At 43.0% G+C, this 22,135-nt stretch overlaps 1 protein-coding gene across 2 annotated transcripts in view; it reads left to right on the top strand.

The window, feature by feature from the left end:
• The window catches only part of HHIP (hedgehog interacting protein), a 225,279-nt gene that overhangs the window by 57,390 nt on the left and 145,754 nt on the right, over positions 1-22,135 (top strand). For both annotated transcript variants that reach the window (XM_078676879.1, XM_078676878.1), the window contains exons 3-4: positions 2,115-2,271; positions 4,619-4,820. In XM_078676879.1, coding sequence (XP_078533005.1) covers positions 2,115-2,271; positions 4,619-4,820 — 359 coding nt within the window. The remainder of the gene's footprint in view (positions 1-2,114; positions 2,272-4,618; positions 4,821-22,135) is intronic.

The raw sequence follows: 22,135 nt of genomic DNA, 5'->3' as shown, positions 1-22,135 counted from the left end.
GCGTGCACTCGCTGTCTGTTAGTGATTTCCTTTGTATGTGATCCAATGCCCTTGGACAGTTTCACAACTCTTCAATTTCTCAAACACAATCTTAAATCCTTCAAATCGGCCATCTAGTTGTTGAAGGTGTAGTCTTTTGCAATAGTATGTTACAAACAGTACCACAACCATTTTACCTAGATGTAATGCTAATATTCTTTCACCAGAAGTAAACCAAGCAAACATGCATGTGATGACAGCTTATGGGATAGTCATAAAAACTAGATCACATGTATAAATGTGGTAAAAATACTCATTCATTTAAGACTTTTCTTTAAGAATTTGAACAATCTAGTTTGTTTAATTAGAAATGTTATGCTTTTTACAGACTCTTTGGTGGTTATACTGATTTGGCCTTTCTATGTTATAGATTCATAAAAACATATTATCATATGTTGCCTTCTCCCTTATAGAAATCCGCAAGAGCCATGCTTTGGTGTCCTGCAGATATAAATTCTCTGTTGTAAAACGGGTGATATTTTGTATTACTCAATTTAATCATACCGGATTAGTGAAGTGAATCCAAGCAAAAAGGTGGTTTCTATGCCAACTTTCAAACACATGGACTTTACAGACCATGCCGTGCAGGAACAGTTTTTGGCATTCCCATTGCGGTGCCCATTTCAGAGGCACTGCTGTGGGAACACCAAAAAAAGCCCATCAGACATGAGGAAACTCGTAATCTGGCAGGTAGTGAGACCAAGTCTTTGGCACAGTGGGAACGTGGCAGTGGCGTACCACCCGCTCCCATTGCACCAAAAGTCGTAATCGTGCCCTTAGTGTCAACTTGGTACAAAAGGGGGTGGTGATGGACGGAGCATCTGAACCAATCAAACACTCACACCCAGTCAAAAGATCTGGGTTTGATCCATCACCTTTCTTTAGCCCACTCTGCCACCCCAGTTCAGACATGGCTATATGCATATCAGTCTGACCCTGTGCCTCATGGGAACAGTCCAGCCCGAACTGCCAAGCCATGCCTTCCCTGGACCGGAAACAAGCTTCCGAGGACCGGTTTCTGGCATTCCAGCCGTCTTCAGCCCGGCTTGCTTGAATAAAGTGGCAAAGTGAGCAAGGGACTCACGTCTGAGCATACCCTGCCACACTTATGGCGGCCAAAGCGGTACAAAAGGGGGTGGTGATGGCTGTCATGACTGATGACATCACTACTGAAATCACATATTACAGGACAATGCCATAGATGGCTAAAGCACTCCTACATATGATTTAGAATAATACAAACTCTTTGCAAACATATATTTTAAATCACTTGCCTCTTCTACCAAACAAGGTAAATGTCTATGATGTACATATACTCACACAGTATTTTTTGTTGGTTATAAAATAAGTAAATACATGTGAATAGAGTGCAGCACCAAAGAGGAACTTACCTCTAGGAACTGATAGCTCAGCAAAGCAGAACACATTAGAGAAACCCAGAGGCCATGTAAAACAGAAAGACCTTCAAGGTATGTGTAGTGGTAAACGGTTATCAATGTATCTTTGCCCGGCCAGTATGGTGTCCCACAGCTACATTGATAAGTAGCAAGTATATATAACTGTTTTGTTTTCAGTGCTTATTTTACCAGATGAAAACAGATAAGCAGTGGGATTGGGAAATGCCATTTAGGTTAATCAAAAAACACTCGTGAGAACACAAACCAGTAAGTAATAGTGAGTACAATTTTTAAAAGTACCAAACATGACTACTCAAACTAATTTAATGCTATACTAATTCCCAACTCTAAACCTTTTTGGGTTCCGGAGTAGCGTGCTACTCGCCGAAAAAGCACTTCAACGCCTCGTCAGTGGTAGTAAGTTCTATATAAATGCAGTTACAATACAATAAAATGACAATGGTATCGACAAAATACCTCCACAACCACGAGAAAACTCAGTTGCTTTGTAGTTCTGTTTCTTCAGCGTAATTCTGCAGTTGGAACTATCTTCAACATAGACATGATATTAGACTGCTGCCTGTGAACAAAACGTATCTTCAACATAGACATCATATTAGACTGCTGCCTGTGAACAAAACGTGGTAGAATATTGATCAACCCTTGTTATTCCCGTAGGATTTCTTCAAACTACGGCTGAGGAGTTTTGCTTTTACTATGCTAGAAAAGATGGCGGGATATGCTTTCCAGACTTCCCGAGAAAACAAGTTCGAGGCCCGGCTTCCAACTACTTGGACCAGATGGAGGACTATGTCAAAGTTGAAGAGATCAACAGGTTCACACATTGATAGATACTTCTATATTCATGTAAAACGATTTAACCTTGTTTGATTTATTCTGTGGCATTTTAGTTTGTAATTGTTCTTTAGCCCTTAAGCCTCCCACATGTTTTATGGTGTTGCTGCTTTTCGAAATGTACTTTCGGTAACCTCGTGGGGATAACAAGTAAATCACAAAGCTTCTGTTGTGAATTGACTTTTCTGTCTCGTAGGTTAATTCACACATTAATATTTTGAAATGGTGGGTGATTCTTTGCTTTGCTTTCCATCCACCCCCCTTTCATTTCTTGTTCCCACACTGAGTTTTATCCTTCATATGATCACATAGCAACTCACCTATTGTGACTGGCATATTGCGAACTGATCCGCGAAAACATATTTTCCTTGTGCAATTATCAATTTTCCCAGGTGATAAAAATGGGCAAATTGGGCAAGTATCGAATCCTCCAAAGTCTAAGAAACTAATACGGTTTGGGAAACCATTCAAATTTCTATATGGTGTAATATAGAAACCCACATACCAACACGGAAGCAAAACAAAATCTCGTGTTTTATCATGGACTATTTATGCGATTCTATTATGTATTGGGTGGGTCCCAGATTTGTAAAAAATATGAATTTAACTTTTTTCCAATGATGCTTTCATGTATGTTCACAAGATTTAATTAAAATGTATCCACCAATATATGATGACAATGAGATGTTGATTATATTTTGAATATGGAAAACCAAGTACTCTATCATCGCAGATGATTGGCTATAGAGATTTTGTCTTGTTTCTGTGAATTATCAAATCCTTAGCACCATTTGTTGATGCAAGCCCAATTTTTGCACCTGGGCTGCCTTTGGTTACAGAGCAAAGTTACCAAGATACATAGTCTGCTCACCTTTCCCTTAATAATAGTACTAATGGTAGAGAGGGCTTGGTAGACTAGTTTATTGGTGCTGTATGCCTAAAGATTTGTGGCCTGGACCACCTGTCCTCTTTTGATGTTTCTTCCTATTTCAGGAGTTAAATGCAAGTCACAAAATGAAGGGAAGTCCTGTTGATAAAAATGTTTTAAAAAACTTAAAAATCAGATAGATGAAAATAATTTTTGACTGAGAAATCTGCCTGTAGTTAGTACATTCGTGGCAAGGAGTCTTGAAAAACGTGCCTTCTACAACGGCATACTAACCATTCTCCTGCTCATGTATCAAGGTATATATCAGTAGATCAACCAGATAAAGTATAAATAATTCACACCATAATGTATAGCGTTGTCCAACCTAGACCCAGGCATTCACCACCTGAAAGCTGTGCTCATTTGTACAATTTTGTCGAAGGAGCATGGTACCAACTTCTAGCCATTGTTCAGCCCACCAGTGTCTTTGCTTAGTCATGTTACTGGCTACTGCATTGATAAGAAGCAGCTCCTTATGCAACTGCAAATTGTACCAACTCAAATGCTACTGCTTTGTCTATAGTTTTTGCTTTGGTGATCACAACGAAATTCCAATATTCAACCTCTTCATATGCAGTCTTCCAGGGTGGTGACATTTGTGGTTGTAGTGGACAATTTCCTTTTGTCTTCTGACTCAAGTACTTGTATGTCTCTTCTCGAATCCTTGCAAACCCAAGCAAGGTGATTCAGGAAACCCTATGCAGTGCATGGCCACAGGTTCAACCACCTCACGAGCTGGAGTGTGGGGCAAGGTAGAGCCATCGACCTTCACCTTATGTTAAAGTGTAACCCACATTTGGAGTCACACATTCTAACATCTACTTATATGATAACCTCTTCAGGTTCTCAATTAATTTTAAATTCTCACAGTGTTCTTTCACGCCTCATTTTTACTGTTTGGGAATGTAAAACCCATTTAGCGACCTAAGTCATTATACCGTCATAGGGTGCTCTCACAGTCCCCAACATCACCTCACTGTTCTCTTCCAGTTGCCTGACCCTAGTTCCGCTGGATCAATCTGCCAAGTTTTCACAGCAATCCATGTTGGTTGTTTGTAGCCTGGCTTGCAGGGAGAGGAAGGAATAGCTGTGGCTTGGCATCACTGTGCCCCGTGGCACAGTCAGAAACACACATCAGGACATAATGACTTTTACTTAGAAGTGAACTAAAGAAACTGCATATTTTGAATATTTTTGTACTGAAAAGATTACTGTTTACTTCCCCCTTAATTGATGTGACATTGGATTATCTATCTTGCTCTTTCTTCTTTGATGCCTCATATTGTGTCTCCTTCCGGGGGATGGGGGACAGATGATCTCTTTTATAGCATGACCCTCAAAATCAGATGTATACACTACATGGGACGTATTCCCTGACTGTCATGATGTTCTTTCCTAGGAAACACAAACACAACTATTTTTGTCTTCAAGAGGTGGTACGAGGGCTGAGGCAGCCCGTGGGAGCGGTACATTGTGGGGATGGCTCCCGTCGCCTCTTCATCCTTGAGAAAGAGGGATATGTCAAGATATTTACTCCTGAGGGAGATTTAATGAAGGAACCCTTCTTGGATATCCATAAGGTGGTTCAAAGTGGAATAAAGGTAAGCTCCAAAGTTATGATTTATTCATTGTTGCTCAGGTTCACTTAAGTATAATCTATAATATGAGGTGATTATATTTTTCCTCTTGACATCCAAAAATACTGCAGTGTAGAAAAGTATTTTCTTTGAATGCAAATTATATTTTAAAATGATTATGATATGTTCCAACAGAAATAATAAACAGATGATGTACATTAGCCATGTACGATAAGCCGCAGATGTACCTTCAACAATTTCTGAAAGAAGGTTCCTTAAATGTATGTTAAAAAAATTTTTGAGGCTGTAATTTGTCATTGACATGCATAAGACTACCCTGAACCATCAAATCAACCTTATTTTAAGATTAATTTACAGGCCTTATAATATAGAGCGCGGGTCTCGAGCTGCCTGAGGGCATATACAATTAAATGAAATGTGGCCTTTGTAAAGCGCAAACTGACGCTCCCAAAGAAGCCTCCTGGCACTACAATATACTGCCAGGATCCTCAAAAATAAACTGCTGGGAAACTAACAATAATTTTTGTGGAAACTCAAAGTCAAACTAGTCAGTATAATACAAATGGGGGTGGGGTCGCACACTACTCACACACCGGCGGTGTCGCCCCTAAGGACTCTGGTCAATGTAGTAAAGTGTTCGCGATGCATCATCTTTCGAACTTCTGCTATCTTCGCTGTCTTCGCCATCCCTGGACACGTGTGTCGGGGTATCACCCCTCATCAGCAGGGATAGGCCGTGTACTGGGGTTGCCGATGGCTGCCAATATCTGCCAGGTATAGTACCACTCAGGCGCGTAGGTGCGGGATCCCAGGCTCGTCAGTATAATAGACAATGACTCAAAGAATCTTGCGAAAAATGCGAGTGATGTCTAGGTCAGGCCTGCAGTGGCATTTATTAGTTGGGGATACTATTCCTGCCTCTGGGATTTCTTGGCCCATCCCTTCACCTATAATCCTTAGTTTTTACCTAATTCTCCCTTATCGGATACCTAACTATCTACTTCTTGTCTTACTTTTTGCTAAAACCCCTGTCATCTGTTTCACTCGTGTTATAATCACAATCAAGTTGAAGACAATGACATCTATAATTGTTTCTGTTTGCTTGATAGATATTAAATGTGATGAGTCCATGTGAGTAACATCAGTTATCTCAGTTGTTGTTGTTATCTTCAGCGTCCTGACACCTTGTGGTAAAGTTGTGCATTGTGAAAATGTAGTCAAATAAATGAGAATCCAGCAAAAGGAAAAGATGCAGCTTCTACGAATTCATTGGTTGTATATATGTCCTAGGTAATTAAATGCTTTGGGCACGTGGAATATGTACCCTGGCAACCCTAAATATGTTAGGACAGTAAAGAAGAAATTGAGGGGACGTTGCACAACTTGAATTAAGCCTTGTAATAGCATGCTGTGCCAGTGGGACTGATACCACTCTGGGTCAGGGAGGGTGGATACCACTTTGGGACAGGGAGGATATTCACCTGAAACACTGAAACACCTCTCCTGTGGCAATCACTAACAAATGTTGGGAACACCAGAGAAAGTTCTGTTATGCATATAGGCATAGAAGCTCTTTCTTTCAATGCACGTGTTTGTATCTTCTTAAGCCTCTTCTCAAAATCCCTGTGACTAAGATCAAGAATTCATTTGGTAGACACCCCCTGAACTGCCTCCACCCTGTTTTTTTAATCTTTCTGGTGATGTGGCCAATATTCCATACAATGCATTGCTGCCGGTGTCTGCTGGAGCCATTGAGCAGGGCTTAAATGCAGCAGTTTCAGAGCGTATTGTTTGTGAGGATTAATAAGAGGTGAATAAGGTGCATATGCATATCTTCTCTATAATGTTAATAAAGCCAAACTCTTTACACGTTCCATGCACAAGAAAACAGCATTGTTTCTAACATTAACCCTTGAAGAAGAAAGCAGTTATTCGTGGTGCTGCACGACCAGATATGTAGTCACAATAATAAACTTGAGGGAGGAACGTGAACGTGATTTCGAGCTTAGATCTTCTTTTACCAAGCAGTGTGGGCGACTAACATTCTATGGTGGGTTTTGATTTAAATCTGTGGCAGGGAGTGGTAGGTGATTCTGAGACATAAACTCATGCCTCACTCCATGCCAGTGTGTGGGAAAACTGGGAAGAGATGCTTGGTGGCTAACAGGCATATTCTCTTCCAATAGATATTTAAAAAATGCAGATCGAATGGAGAACTAAGGTTGGAACCGGTAAATGTCCTCTCTCCTTTCAAGACCTCGTAGGAAGGGTTTATTCTGATTTAAAATGGATGGAGTTTGACAATTTGGGTGAGCTGCTTGAGAAAGATTCCTCAGACTTCTTTTCTTTGTACATGCCGGCAATTCAAGTAGGAAGACGTCCAAACTCCTCCATTGAGTTTACCCTCCTGAAATGGCCTGTTTATGTGCACAAGGTAGTTTTGTTGGTGAAGCATACTGGCTTGGAATATTCTTTGCTTCAAAGAGGAGCCATTTCAGGGACATCAGGGCTGTAGTAATGTGGTCATACTTCTTGTAGGAAAGACCAGCCTAGCTATTGCATGGAAAGCTGCTCTGTGAGGAGCAAGGTGCGAATTTGGGATTCCAGTGAGTAAGGACACACCATAGCCGAATCCTGGTGAAGAGAAGGACTGAATCACTAGTTTAATTTCTACAACAGGAATGAAAGGTTTGATACCTCATAGAAAAACGAAAGAATGAATGTGAGCTTGGAGTTTGAGATTCTTATCTAACCTGAAGCATGGCTATTTGACACATTTAATAACAGACGGGCAATCATCCTGGGGGTTTAGCACATTCTGGCACGATTGTAACAGTCTGGCACATTGGGAATGGAGATCAGCAGTAATTTTGTTTTCAAGGGGTTCAGGGTCAAAATGATAATGAGTCATCCATGACAGAAGCTTTTTCATACTTGCCAGCGTTGAACTGGTTTAAGATATTGGAGTGGTTTAGAAGTTGTCCAATTGGCTTCAATCTTGCATTTAATTGAATAGAAGAAAGTTGAAGATAGAACGAGACCTTAGGGTACTTATTGTTGGAGAGGAGTGTAATCGGGAAAGGAGCAGGTGACTTTGACAAATTGATGTCGGATGCAAACCTGTATAAGGTTGCATCTTTTATTCCCATTCTTTCATTGAGAATTTTTGTTGGATTGTGATAATTTACTATGGCAAACACTGCCAACAGATCCAAGAGGTGGAGAAGGTAAATGCTACCATTGATTAGCAAGCATTGGCAAAGGCAGTGAGTAGAACTGGCTTTAATGCGCCGTGGCATGCAAATAACCATTCCTAAATGCTGTTTACAAGCGTTGCATGTACAAAAAACGGGTTGCCACATTAAAACTTTCCATATTACCTCTGCTAATGCTGGGGAAAAAATAGCATAAAACGAATGATTGCTTTGTGTATAGAATCCACATAGGAGATAAAGAACTGAATTTGGCAAAGTGTGATGGGTGAGTGTACATTTCAGATGTAAAATACTTCCTCATGAGTTCTAATTGAATTACTAGTTGAAGGTGGAATGATATACCAAATAGGCCATATAAGGTGACAAAGTAATGCTCTTCTGGGTGGAGCCAAAGCTTACTCTATGTGAATTTTAAAAAACTGTTCACAATATGTCTGTAGACAGTTGCACTATTAAGCCAACCCTAAAAAGCAAAGTAATTGTCAAATACTGTATTAATGCTGTCTCGGTTTTGAATCCATACCTAAAACCTGGCTAAAAGTAGTCTAGAAAATCAAATTCAGCTATAAATTGCTTGAGCTAGTCTCCAGCAAGCTTTCCAGGATTTACCCAGGTAGAGTAAGTCATTAACACCAAAATAGCCAGCTGATCTTGGACCACAGAATTCACAGTCGACTGTGAAGACGGGCTGATCTGTGCACAGAACTTTATAGATTCTCTGGACCTATAAAGGAGGTATTTAAAGTGGATTAAAAATACTTCTTTTCAGAGGGAAATATTTTAAAAGTTCTGGTGAAAGAGTTAAAAAAATCAGTCGCAAGGGCATTCGAGCAAGATAATGAACACTGGCTGGGGAATATAAAGGCAAAGTTGCTTTTTTGAAATCTGTACTTAGTTATATTTGGAAAGTGGATCCACATGCCTCCCTGGTTATGTTTTATGGCTGACGCTGGTTTCTACTTATGATCAGGGCTAGTTTCGACTTTAAAGCATCTATACCATCCAATGAAAAGTAACATTGTGCAAACCCACAACGTCACCTGGGCTGCAACTATTTCCAGACTACGGCTGCTCTTTGTTGGTGTAATTGCCTTTACCATGGCCCCCCCACTTAGTTGTACGGCTTGCCACTTGCAAATCCATCGTGCCAACCCAGCTGCTGGAAATGTTGCCAGGGCTGGGGCATAGCTGAATTTAATGGATCATTAATGCGCTGAGAAATGTGAATGTTGCGCATTTGTATCTCTTCAGTATCCCAAAGTAACTCTGTTCTCCAAAGAGTCCGCCCATCTATATGGCAAGTTATGGAGGTGCAATCAGAGACGGCAAAAGCTCCCAGGGGACTGAAAAGGTGACCCTGCTTTGAGGGGCAATTGCCTGGAGCTTTCCCATAATAAGGGCAGCATGTGTTGTGGCACTGTGGCCCACACCTGAGGGGCCTCTTGCTCTCTATAAATGGGTGCATGGTTGTCGTTTGGTATACAACCATAGGCGGCAAAGGCATTCTCCTTGCTTGCATTGGTGCCAGTGCAAGTTTGGCTAAAGCCTGTCTAACCGATACTGCTTCACTGGTGCTGGCTGCAGTCACAGTCCTACACTGCAGCCGCGGTCCTACACGAGCACAGAGCAGATTGGCCGGTAAAATGGGGTGGGGGGAGCTTCAGATTTCCCAACAAGCACATTGGTTAAAATACACTATAAGAGGACCAATGCAGGAGGGGTGGGGCTCAAGGAGTAGTAAGTAGGGAGAGGAGTGTGGATTGTGAGGGGTACTTATAACGCCATATTTTGTAAAATAGCCATTTTTAAGACCATTAAAACAGAGATAAGAGTGTGTGTGTGTGTAGGTGCGTGTTTGTCTGTATGTGTAAAAATCCCACGTGAAATCCGACAAACACCTCACCATACCCGCCTTTAAGCACTTGTACTCAACTATTTACAACAAAATACTTTTATTAGGGGGCGTAAGACTCGAAACACCCCCACCCCCGAAGCTACGCCCCTGCTCATTGGAGCAAGAGATATTCATTCATCTCTGGAGCTCAGTCACTTTGACAAAACTATACTCTACTTACAAATCGATACAAGTAACCAGCCCCTGCATACGCAACACCGGTCACGAAATGGTTAATGGAAGTCGTCTGAATGCCAATGGTGAGCTTAGATAAGACAACAGTGCGGTGAGCTGGGCACTTCCCGTGGCCCTAAAGATTGCTCCGGAGTATATTTCCCTCCAGCATGAGAGAAGGCGGAGATTTGTGGAGGATAACGTGCAGCCGAGGGAAGTTGTATGCACAGCTGATTAAGCGCGCCCGCTGCTCGCCCGCGCGCGCGCTGTTCCCTGACAGGCCTGAGAGACGACATGATAGATTGTAGAACACTAGACACTGCGCCACAGAAGCCCGCGAGACCACACAGCTCTCCGGGGCAGACCGTGCCCTGCTGGGCTTGCGATAATAATAATAACTGGTGTTTATGTAGCACTTACTGCCACAGTCACCGCTGATATCACTGTGCGCCCAGAGCCCGGGCCCAGGAATGTCTCCCTGTTTAATGCTGTCCTGGAATAGGCGAGGGCCTGTTCTCCCGAGAACAACAAATATTTTACGAGCCTGCTTGGAGCAGCTTTCAAAGGGCTGCTTAGATTTTAAGATTTGTTTCTTATGCAGAGGGATAAGAATGCGTTACTGCTACAAAGGGAATCTCTTAGAAGAGACAGGACTTCACAGCGGTCGCTGACGTTTTCTTTTGCTGCTTCAGTGGCTGCTCACAAACAAATACATTTCCCTACTTATATTAAATGCACTGCTTATTGTGTATTTTCCGACCAGCATTTTCTCCAACGTTTGCACGTCCAATCAATGCAAAATTATACCGACAGTAGCAACCTTATGCATAATTAACTCTTTTTATGTAATCCAGCCCCTGGAAGTCTGCGTAGCCATGTCCTTCAGAGGTAGCAAGGCAGCCACCTGTCCGCGGCACCTTTTCAAATAAGTAATAGTTGCTTCCTAAAATATGGACTATATTTTAGGATTACATTATGATTATATGATCTGTGTATATATGCTACTTAAAGGCCTACTTCAGTACCTCACCTCTACTTCCCATCTTTACACCTATAATATGTGTAACTAGCTGTGACATTCTGTTCTATTGGGTTAACTAATCATGTCTGGGAATTAGCGACCAACTGATATGTTAAACTGTTATTTGTTGCAAGGACAATGATTTACATGTGGAGCAATGAAATGCTCTGCTCTGGGTCCAGTGGTCTGAACTGGTGTTATATCCTCTCACTGTTTCGATTTTAGTTGTTCTAGACCTGTTCAAAGTTGGGGTCCGTACACAATGGTTTACATTGATCTCCTATTAATGTTCAAAACTGTAGAAACAGACATCCAGTAAACCAGATCTTCTCTTTCCCGTGCAGCTTACCAAGCAGGCATTTCAAATACTTGAATAAAAATGCAAAATGTTATGTTAATATGTTTTGCTGGATTTATTTGAAGGAACAAAGCTACATCTTGTAAAAAGATCAAAAAGCATACTAAAAGTGCCTTGGTCTCTAACTCCTGTACTGACTGCCTGGTCATCCCTTTCTGTATTCTGAGTGATTTTATGGTTTTGCCTCTTCTTGTTTTGTCAGAAATTTCCATCTGGTGCATTGTGCTCAGCCAGTCACGGATTCTTGGTTGTATCCTGGTTGCTGTTCAGTGTTCTGAATAGTCATAGCACCTCCTTTCACTCTTCCACTTTTCATAACTCTCGCGCTCTGAATGGGGAAATTCCAGTTCATGTCCTCCGCACACCTAAATGCTGTATTCAGCTATAAGTATATTGCTACGTATTCATTCAGTCCAAGGACCAGTCCCCAAAAATATAACACCAGATCTCAAGAGGAGTATGTGCCTCGTCTACCATTCCGTTGGGGTGGAGTCATTCACCTATAGGAAAGGGAACCTTCTGGTTGACCTATTCAAGTATTAGCTTCAATAAGGCATATTTCCAATCTATATGAGATGGTATACTCCATAACGTGTTGGATAAGGTTTCACTTCCAATGGTGGTGAAGTCAATGAAGGAACTGCATTATCCTGGGCAGGACATTGCATGGCTATTGTGGAGAATATTTCTCTAGAGATAAAGAGTGCTGCACTTAAATCAACTGTTGATATGCACAGCTTGGGATATTCTCTTTTTCAGGCAGGTGAAAACGGTGCCCACCATAGACAAGAATGTCTGATAACAGTTACTAAAGGCTTGCTTCTTACGAGAGCATGCGTATGGGTGCACTCAGCTCTAACTGTACGCATACTTGTTAGTTTCACAGGTTATTATTCAAGATCCAGTTATTGCATGTACAGACCTACCCAGACAGTTCATCCAGAGTCCTCTCTGAGGTCTTATGTACATTCATTTCATTACTCCATCATAGAGTACCCAACAAAGAAGTCTTTTGGTTTTAATTCAAGGAATCAACTTTATACCACTATTCACACTAGCAAATGTACACACACTAGGGCAACTCAGTCTTGGGTTAGTGTATAGAAGCCCAGTTTTTTTAATCCATGCTACAGAACGTCGTGCCCTGCGTTTTGCAGTAAGTTGATTACTTGCTGCTTCCCCTCATTCTAGGTAAGCTGACTTGAGCATGTATTTATCCCTGTCTTGGATTTCTTGTTACGCCATTGAATAATTAGCACATAGCTGCCTTTTGATACGCGATTTAGATGCTCGGGCTTGACTTCCATTTGTGAAATTCACAGAATTATTGATCCTTGTAGCACATGCCCACAAGCTTCAATGAGTAGCAACTAACACGGTCTTTTGGTTAATATTGCCATATATTATATGGACTACATTAATTACTGTTTTCGGACCCATCAGTATCACATTTGTTGAGAAATTAGTTAAGGTATAGAGTAAGTTTTTAGCAAACTTTAAAAAAATTGACATATCAGATATGGTTGGCATGCACGTTTGTCTTGAATTGTACGCAGACACTTGCATTGGAGTTAACAATACACCATGAGTGCAGTGATACACCTTTGGGTTTGGTGTGCTCCAGTGCATTTTCAAAAATGTCTATATTATATTTTTGTTATATATTTTGGTGTTGCATTTATTCATAAATCAGGCATAGAGATACTTTCAGCATTTGCAAACTCATGTACACATCCAATATATGATTTTAGAGGAAATAGGGTTTGAATTGTAGGTGGTCTCACATTTGTCCATAAGTTATCACGAAAAGCCACTATGTATTTCTAATATTTTATTATAAACTGTACGTCGAGTGGCTTTAATGCTAAGCCAGAAGGTCTCCATTGGCACCAATTTTAATGAAGAGCGAGCCAACATTTTAAACTAAGAAGAAATAATAGCCCATCTTTGCCAACAGAAACAAAGGTGTGATGTGAGCAAAGAGCCCTGGAAAAGTTGATTACACCTTCTTTGCCACAAAAATGGGAAACCAATATCTGCATGTACCATCTAATTTACATGATATTGCCTACTTACAATCTTCAATCAAGCAAAACAAAAAGTGCTAGATAAAGACCAAACATATGAAGAACCACTCATTGATACAGACATTTACAAAATGTAAAACACATTGAAAGCATGTTTTTACACACTAATCCACCAAATATGATCACTCCGGCACACCCGACAGATCAACGCAGTCACCTCCACCTGTTTCAGCACCCTACGCATCCTCCGCAAGACCTTCAAGTGGATCCCCCCCGAAGCCAGAAAGACCTTCACCCACGCACTCATAACAAGCCGACTAGACTACGGAAACACCCTCTACGCTGGAATCAACAAATCTCTACTATGCAAACTCCAGACCATCCAGACCACCGCAGCCAGACTCGTCCTCGACATCCCACGACATGAGTACATCATACACCACCTGCATGACCTCCACTGGCTCCCAGTCGAGAAGAGCGTAACCTTCAAACTACTCACCCACACTTACAAATCCCTCCACAACTTTGGACCCAAATACCTCAAAGAAAGAGTCTCCTTCCCCGTACCCAAAAGGAACCTCCTCTCCGCCGACCTCACCATGGCAGAAACCCGGCGCATACGCAGAACCAGAACGGGTGAAAGAGCCTTCACATACTCCGCAGCCAAAGCCTGGAACAAGCTCCCAGTCAGCACCAGACACTCCCCTACTCAGCACACCTTCAGGAAGAGCCTCGACCTGGCTCTTCATCTGATCCGGAGCTTCACCCTCCCCCTTGAGACCCACATGGGAGAGTAGTGCGCTTTAAACCCCCTGATTGATTGATTCAATTTAAAAGGGAACTTAACATAAATGAACACAGTACAAATGTTGGTTATTCTTTAAAAGCAAAGCAAACACAGGAAAACATTTGTAGTCTCTGCACAATAGCCCTCACCTCTAAAATGCACTAGGAGATTGGCTTATATGACTCACAAGCTCAGCCTACTGAACAAGATTGTGAGGAAGGCAGCGATTGCAGTTACCAGCAGCACATAAACCAGCAACACTGCCAACTTCACAAGAACCTCAGCAGCATGAACCCTAGGAAGTAGGGAGTGCATAGATTTGATGCAGGATGTGTAACCAGATCAAATTTTTCATCAACTAAATCACTGTAATTCTCACGACTCCTCAAGAGACACCTCGACCTACCACAAGCCTAGAATTCTAGATTCTGTAATATGATTCTTTGAAACTGGGAACCACCTACAACATCTTCATACTGCCCCAAGAGACTAAGAACGAATTACTCTCTAGACAATGTAACAAGTGCATAGCCATTTGAGCATGCATTCAAGCAAAGGTTCTATGTGCTGTCACTAAGGAGAAGGAGCTAATATTGCTTGTGTTGTTTCCTGAGCCACTCTGCACTACTTTATCCATTGCAGGATTATGAATGGTTTTAGCACATTGGCTTCTTATCAAATTAGAAAACAGAAACATTTAATGTTTGTGGGAGTGTTAATATGAAGCTCCAGAATCACTGCCCTAAAGTGTGCTTTTACTCCTGTCGGATCATTCACAGATTGCTTCTACTTTGACTTAACCACTAAAAAGCTCAATATGGAAAAAAAGAGATGGTTGCTAAGCTGGTTCTAAACTTATTGACTGGCTGAGTGCTGCAAACTCCGGTGTGGATGATAGTGTTGTTTACACATTTGGTCAGAGTTGCTTTAATTTCAGTAAGCCAGTCAGCAATGCTAGAGGTTTACCACGAGTTAAGGATGTGTCGTATGGGAATGGGTGAGCAGATCAAGAACAGTGCTTGCTGGTTCGTGCCATTTGATCTTTGGACAAGTGCATTAGTTGTCTCTAAGTGTGTCACTTTAACATGCTGCTATGTATGGCCTCAAACATCTCTCGCACAATCTAGTAACATTGACTCAATTGACATTTTACCATAAGATTTTCTCTCTCTGAATAGAAATGGTGCTGTCAAATGGCTCATAGTAAATTGGGCTATTGACATGATTCCTGACATCAGCATTGTTAAAATTGGAATGGAGTTTTTTTCAAAGAGGTTCATTTTTAATGTTTCCATGGCACAGCCATTTGAGAGCTGTTCATTGATTTAAAAGACAGGATTGTATTAACACTGCTTTGTATTTGAATTACAAGTGACCTGCAAACAGATGAGAGGATGTGGCCTAATGGCTAGAGCAGTCAACCTCGAAGTTGAGGAACTGAGTTCGAGTCTCGGCATGGACGGTCAACACCTTGTGATTCTGGGCAAATCACTTAATCTCCCCCTGCCCAACAAAATGAAATGAATGTGTCCACCTGTAAGTCAACTGGTGGTCATGTAAAGCGCATCTAATACCTTTCGGTTGAGTTCCCGCTATATAAATCTAAAAATAAAACAGCTAAACTGCATGTACATGTTCATGACACTTTCGCATATTGCTGCTGTGAGCATCCATTCTCTTGGATGAATCCAGAAGCACTTTCAGGAACACTGTAGAATCAGACTTTCTGGGAATTCATATAGCTGTATGGCCATATGGTATGTGGATGTCACTTTCATATGCCACTGAGCTAAAACTGCTTACATTATGAATTTCTGTATGAAGATCATGCATGTTTTGTCATAAATTACCATGTAATGTGTCCAAACTTTGGGATTCTGGGCCCATATCTCAAATCCTGGTAACCCAGTTAGAAATTAGGTTGGATATAGCAGGAGTAGAGGTAATACAACGTCAACCAAAATGAGAATGTGTGAAAGTGTTTTTTTTTTGCATAGCTTTACAGACTCTGTGTGACTGAAATCTAGTTGAAATAAAAAGACTAGCGCACTCTGATTGAGCCTGGAAGGAATGTACACATCGGTACGACCTTGGTAAAAGGGTAGATGGCAGATCTCAGTTGTTGTGCAGTGCCCAGAGACTCAACTAGGCCTGGGCGGAGTTTGTGGAGTTCTGCTATGCGGAACTCCTCGAAGTGACCAAAATACTCCACTGTGCTACATGGAGTTCCGCCAGTGGCGGAGTGTGTTAGGTCGCACCGTTAGCGTTGGGTGTTTGTCCCGTGCTGGAAAATCAGCATGAATGGCATCATGAGCAGCACAAAAGGGCGCTGCTTCTTCCTGCCGCTTTAGAAGATGTTCTACTCGAGCAGCAGCTTCCTCAACGCAAACGGAAGGCTTCTCAATTCGAGCGATAGCTGCAATCGGCGACCCCCCGCATTGAGAAATCTCGCCGGGAAGTAGTCTTGAGTTAGATTTTCCTCGCACACGCTCACCAACTTAACATTGGTGAGCGCGAGCGAGGAATAAACTCCACTATGCGGAGCAGAGGTTTTTGGAACTCCACATGCTACGCGGAGTGGAAAAAACTCTGCAAACTCCGCGAGCAGATTGATATTTCACACCCAGGCCTAAACTGAACGTGCTTGCACTGGTGCTTCTGTTGTAAAGCCAACTGTGTATTTTGTTGGGGTGCCACTATTGTTCACATTCATTTATCTCTTCCTGTATGATGTTGAATTGTTACCACTCTGCACCTGGTATGAATTCTAGCAGCAACTGTTTGTAATGGTGTTGTCACTGTACACACACAGTGTACTCTGTCCGAAGGTACTGCTGCACACACATTGCAAATTTTTGTGCTATTAACATAAAATATGCATGCTTGAGTGGTGTTTATTCACCAGCGTACAACATTCAAAGCAACTTCTCAATATCTCCTAACAGTTAATAACGACACCTTAACACCTACTCAAATGCTTACGTAATTCTCTCATTGAGTCCACCCAGAACTGTGGGGTCCTGACACTGATAGTCTTAAGACACTACACCATCCAAGCTCTGTTGTCAGTGCTGCATTGAAGTGTCTATATTTCCATGCTTCTTTTGAAACTTAGAAAAGAGGTGTAGAAATGTCCCCAAAATGTTAAGAGAGTATGATTTTCTATTCCAACTCAAGGCCACCAGGGCCGGACTAGGAATGCAAACAAGCCCTGGCAATTCAGTCGGACCGGCCGCGGAGGAGGAGGGATGTGGGGCGTGCGTGTGGAAAACACTGCAGCTGCTTTTGTTACAGAGGGCCGATATTGCAGTTATCCTGCAAAACCGTCCCCCGGTAACAAAAGCCCCACCAGGGGTCCAAAACCGGCCCCCACCTTCGTGGCCCACCCAGGGCCGGACTGGGAACAGAAACCGGCCCTGGCAAACTGCTCAGCTGAGCAGTTTGCGAGCGCCGGTTTCGGACGATTTTGTTACAGGGGGCCGATATTGCCAACCCCCCCCCGGTAACAAAAACGGCCCTCCAGGGGCCCAAAACCGGCTCCCAACCCCGCGGCCTACCGGGAAAACGCCGGGTTCCCGCTATGTCCGGCCCTGCGCCCACCAGGGAAATGCCTGATGCCCGCCACGGCCAGTCCAGCAAAAGCAGTCCACGAATACTGGCAGGGCTTTAAGTGGGCCGGGTCTCCAGGGGTCTGAGCACCGGCAGTTTTTTTAAAGGGAACCTCGAAACGGGTCTCTATTGGGCTCTGTTTTGAGCCCTGGCGGTCCGTTTTTTTCCGGACTGCAGTGACAGTAGTTTGCTGTCACTGTAGTCTGGAAAAAAGTGCAGGGCGCAAAACAGCCTGATAGAGACCCGTTTCGAGACAGCAAGCACATCGATGTTGCCTGCCCTCACTTCTCACTAGTGGAGAAGTTACGGCATGAGGTCATGCCAGGTGAACGTTTGGGAGGAAGGGAAATCCTTTAAAGAGTCATTTTCTTTATGGCTTTCCCGTCTCTTTTTGAAAGAGCAGCAACATTGTGGTAGGGTCACCAGGGCTTTAATTGGAAGCTTTTTCAATATTATATGTAACAAGCCATAGTTGCAGCTTATTTATCTTATGCAACTAATAACCATTGACAAAGCAAATAGTACTTACTTGTTGTAAGTATGATGTTACTTGTTGTATCACGTATCTGGATGCAATGACAGAAACAGCAAAATACAAGTCGGGCGGCACACTATGCTAAACTGATTTTTTGCATAAGTGTTTTAAAGCCACGCCCCTAATTACACTGGCCACGCCCCTTTGAGAGACCCCTCAGTTTTTTCATCCCACTTAAAGCCCTGAATACTGGGTTGGAGTGCAAGTGCGAGACTTGCAGTACTTTCGGAAAACCAGGAGACTAAAAATCTCAGCATGTCAGTGCTCATGGGTGCAATACTTTCTCGCATGCGCTTGAGAGACTGAGGGCATTGAGCTTGAGCAGACTGGACAGTGCTGTGCTTTGTGATGGGAAGGGAAGCACAACGTCGTGTTTCTTTAAGAAAACATGACTCTTCCACAGAATTAAAAGAGACATACTTCTGTCTCGACAAGATGAAAGGAACATGATGCTAGTGAGAGTGGCACGGAGAAAAGCCATTAAGAATACATAATCTCTGCTGCTTGACCCCAGCTACTCGTTTCCCACCGCAGGCTCCGGGGCTTTTGGACTGTCATATCGGCTTATCGTGAAGCCAGAGGTCAGCCGGTTCTTTAAACACCTCTCCATGTACCTCTGCTCCCGCACATATTCTCCTTATATATAATGGTGGCTCACAGTTTCTTCAACTTAAATTTGTTGAATTTACTTTTGTGTGTCTGTGTATGGCAATACTGTAATGAGAACTTGGAAGCACTACAAAAAGGCTGATTCTCATAAATGCTTCACTTTGACAGTAAATACACTTCTGCTTTTAAACCTAAATAATATCTCAGTTATCATTATTGCAATATTTCAGGGCGAAATGCGTGTCAAGGATTCTTGGCATAAATGCTCACTTGAAAGTCAAGCAAATGTAAACTTCCAAGGTTGTATTGTAGACGTTAGTGGCTTTTCAAGTGTTCTAGGTTTGCTTGTGCAATGGCTTACTCTAAATACTTTAGATGTTGTTTATACAAATAGTCACCTCTCACCTCACATCTTGTATGCGAAATCATACTCTGTATAAATACATTCCGATTTAATTAATACTGTTTAAACTGTTAAAGTGTGCATGCCAAACAATGAATCCAATCCACTTTGCAGATTAATGAAGTTCCCCATTGAGTGACTGTGTGTTTTTTCTTGTGCTCTGCATTTGCCATTTTTGTACTGGATCATTTCTAAAACAAGACCAGCTAAGGAAATTATTTAAACTGGTTAATTGGTGATAATCTGTTCTGCCCAGAATGTTTGGAATGCGGCTGTTTTTAAGAATAAATGGCTGCGCTTGGGCAAAAAAATGAAAAATTCTCGGTGTTAATTTCTTGACCGATTTTCAGATTAATGGCTCCTCGTGTGTAGTGCATTTATATTGTTATTGGAAAAATCTTTCAAGAGTCCCATGAAATGTATTCTGCTGAATTGCATACGAGTGGGTAGACATGGCCACCTTAGGAGCGTAATGCAAACTGATGGGGCTCCCCCTGCAGAATGTGTTGAGTGGACCCTGAGTCTCATCTCACAGATATACATGGACTTTGAGTTGAATGAGGCCCCCAAAGGGCTGAGGGCCTCCTGAAGCGTTGGAGTAACCCCTGCACCACAGGGGCTGCAGGGGCATGTGTTACACCTTGCTTACCTTTCCTGATTCTGTTTAAAAACAAGGCACACCCTTGCTATTCGCCCAACTCGAAAATACTCCAATGCCCATTAAACCCACACACAGCGTCAGGAAGGTTAGCATTCCTAAGGTCAATGCAGAATTTGAAACATCCATCATAGAGCAGCCCAGCCTCCAGTGTTATATTTTTATATTTATTGAAAATAAAATAGGAGAAACTAAAGGTGGTTGGAGCACAACACTTGCAAATTTGACGTGGAACATACAAAGGGAGAGGGACAATATGAATTCTTCACAGAGCAGAATGTTAACTCATCAGCTAAACCTTGAAATTCTCACTGAACCTCAGAAGATTAGGCTATCCGAGATAGATAGGAGATAGAGTTCAATAACTCTGCTTCAGTTTCAAAGAAGCTGCTACCTTGTTGTCGTCTCTGAATCTCAAGGCTTCCAGGAAAGTGCTTTTAGGAGATATGAGTTGGGAGAAAGTGACTCTTTTTATGTGGTTACCCGCAATTTTTATGGACGAATGTTTCTGGTTTTTTTTACTCTTTACACTGGGACATTGCTAATGAGGCCCCAGTACATGTGCCCCAAACACACGTAGAAAGGGGCATTTATTTTTATTTTACAGAGTTTTATATAGCACGAACTAGACCCGAATCGGGTATCAGAGCGCCTTACATAGCACCAGTTGCATTACATGAGGACACATTCATTTTTAGGTCGAGCAGACGTACTCTCAATGCGTGAGCATTGAGAGAGTCTGCTTCAGACCTAATGTTGCCCGTTATTGGGAGAGTGGACAGCTACCAGACGCGCGCTTTGACGAGGTCGGATTTCACCTCGGGAGCGAGCGTCTGGTAGCTGCGCATGCGCAGTGCAAATCCCTTGCTCACACACAGACACAGGCAGCCCCCACCCCTCTGCATGCACGCACACAGGCGCGCGCATGCACACGCAGGCATACTGCACACATACAGGCACACATACAGGCACACTATCCCCTACCTCGCATTCTCTCTCAATCACACACAGTCACGCATGCGCACACACATTCCCTCGCGCGCACACACGCACGCACATACACTCCCCCCCCACCCCCAGGCATACACACAGGCACGCACGCACTTCACATCAGCCCTGGGCCCCACTCACCGACTGCGCTCTTCCGGCGGGGCTCCTCTCGTGCTCCGCGTCTCGTCTCCTCTCCTCTCCTCTTCTGAATCGGGGCTCCCTCAGGTCAGAGGAGCCCCACAACAGGCGCCACACTCCTCCTTCTCCCTGGCCCCCTCCTGGGGACCCGGGCTACCCCGGACCGGCAGGGCGCTCCATGCGCCGGCATGCCTGTTCACGGACCTCGGGAGGCAGGACTTCCGGTCGGCCGCGAGCGGATTGGCCGGGCCTGCCCTCAGAAGTGATTGCCGTGTACTGGCTGTGACTGCGCAGGAAGAGGGGGGATCCCGGATATCGTGACCTCATGTCCTGGAACAGCCAGGAAGGAAGTGAGGTCGGTCAGAAACGGCGGGGTATTTGACTGGAGTTGTGGTGTCCGCATCTATCTTATCATCCGCGCCATAAACTCTGAGCGTGCCCCTGGTTTAAGCTTGTTTCCAGAGCTGATTTCAGCCACACAGTGCCAGTCTGCAAGGAGGCACTCATTGTCCCGCAGGTAATTATTCTAGGATGGAGCGCTTGCTAACGTGCTAACCATTAGAGCAGTTTATCTTCAGTTTCTCTGCTGTGTTCTTTATTTTCACAGACCGACTGCATTATCAGCAGCCCAATTTCACGGCAACTTCTGGGCGGTTGACATGCTTTTATCAAATCCTGTGCCCTGATAAGATAGTTATTTCAATCACTTTCAGCCACGTAGCATTAGTCATGCAGCACCAGTCTGCGAGGAGGCATTCCTTGCCCCGCAGGTAATTATTTGAGCATGCAGCGCATGCCAGCGCATCAATGATTAGAGCAGTTTGTTTGTTGTTTAGTTAAACTGCAGTGTTCCTTACCTCCACAGAACGACGGCACTATCAACAGCTTAATTTCACGGTT

Source organism: Lissotriton helveticus, chromosome 2_1 (assembly GCF_964261635.1).
Source record: "Lissotriton helveticus chromosome 2_1, aLisHel1.1, whole genome shotgun sequence".
In the NCBI taxonomy this organism is placed as follows: Eukaryota; Metazoa; Chordata; class Amphibia; order Caudata; family Salamandridae; genus Lissotriton; species Lissotriton helveticus.
This window is presented reverse-complemented; position numbering and strand designations above follow the sequence as displayed.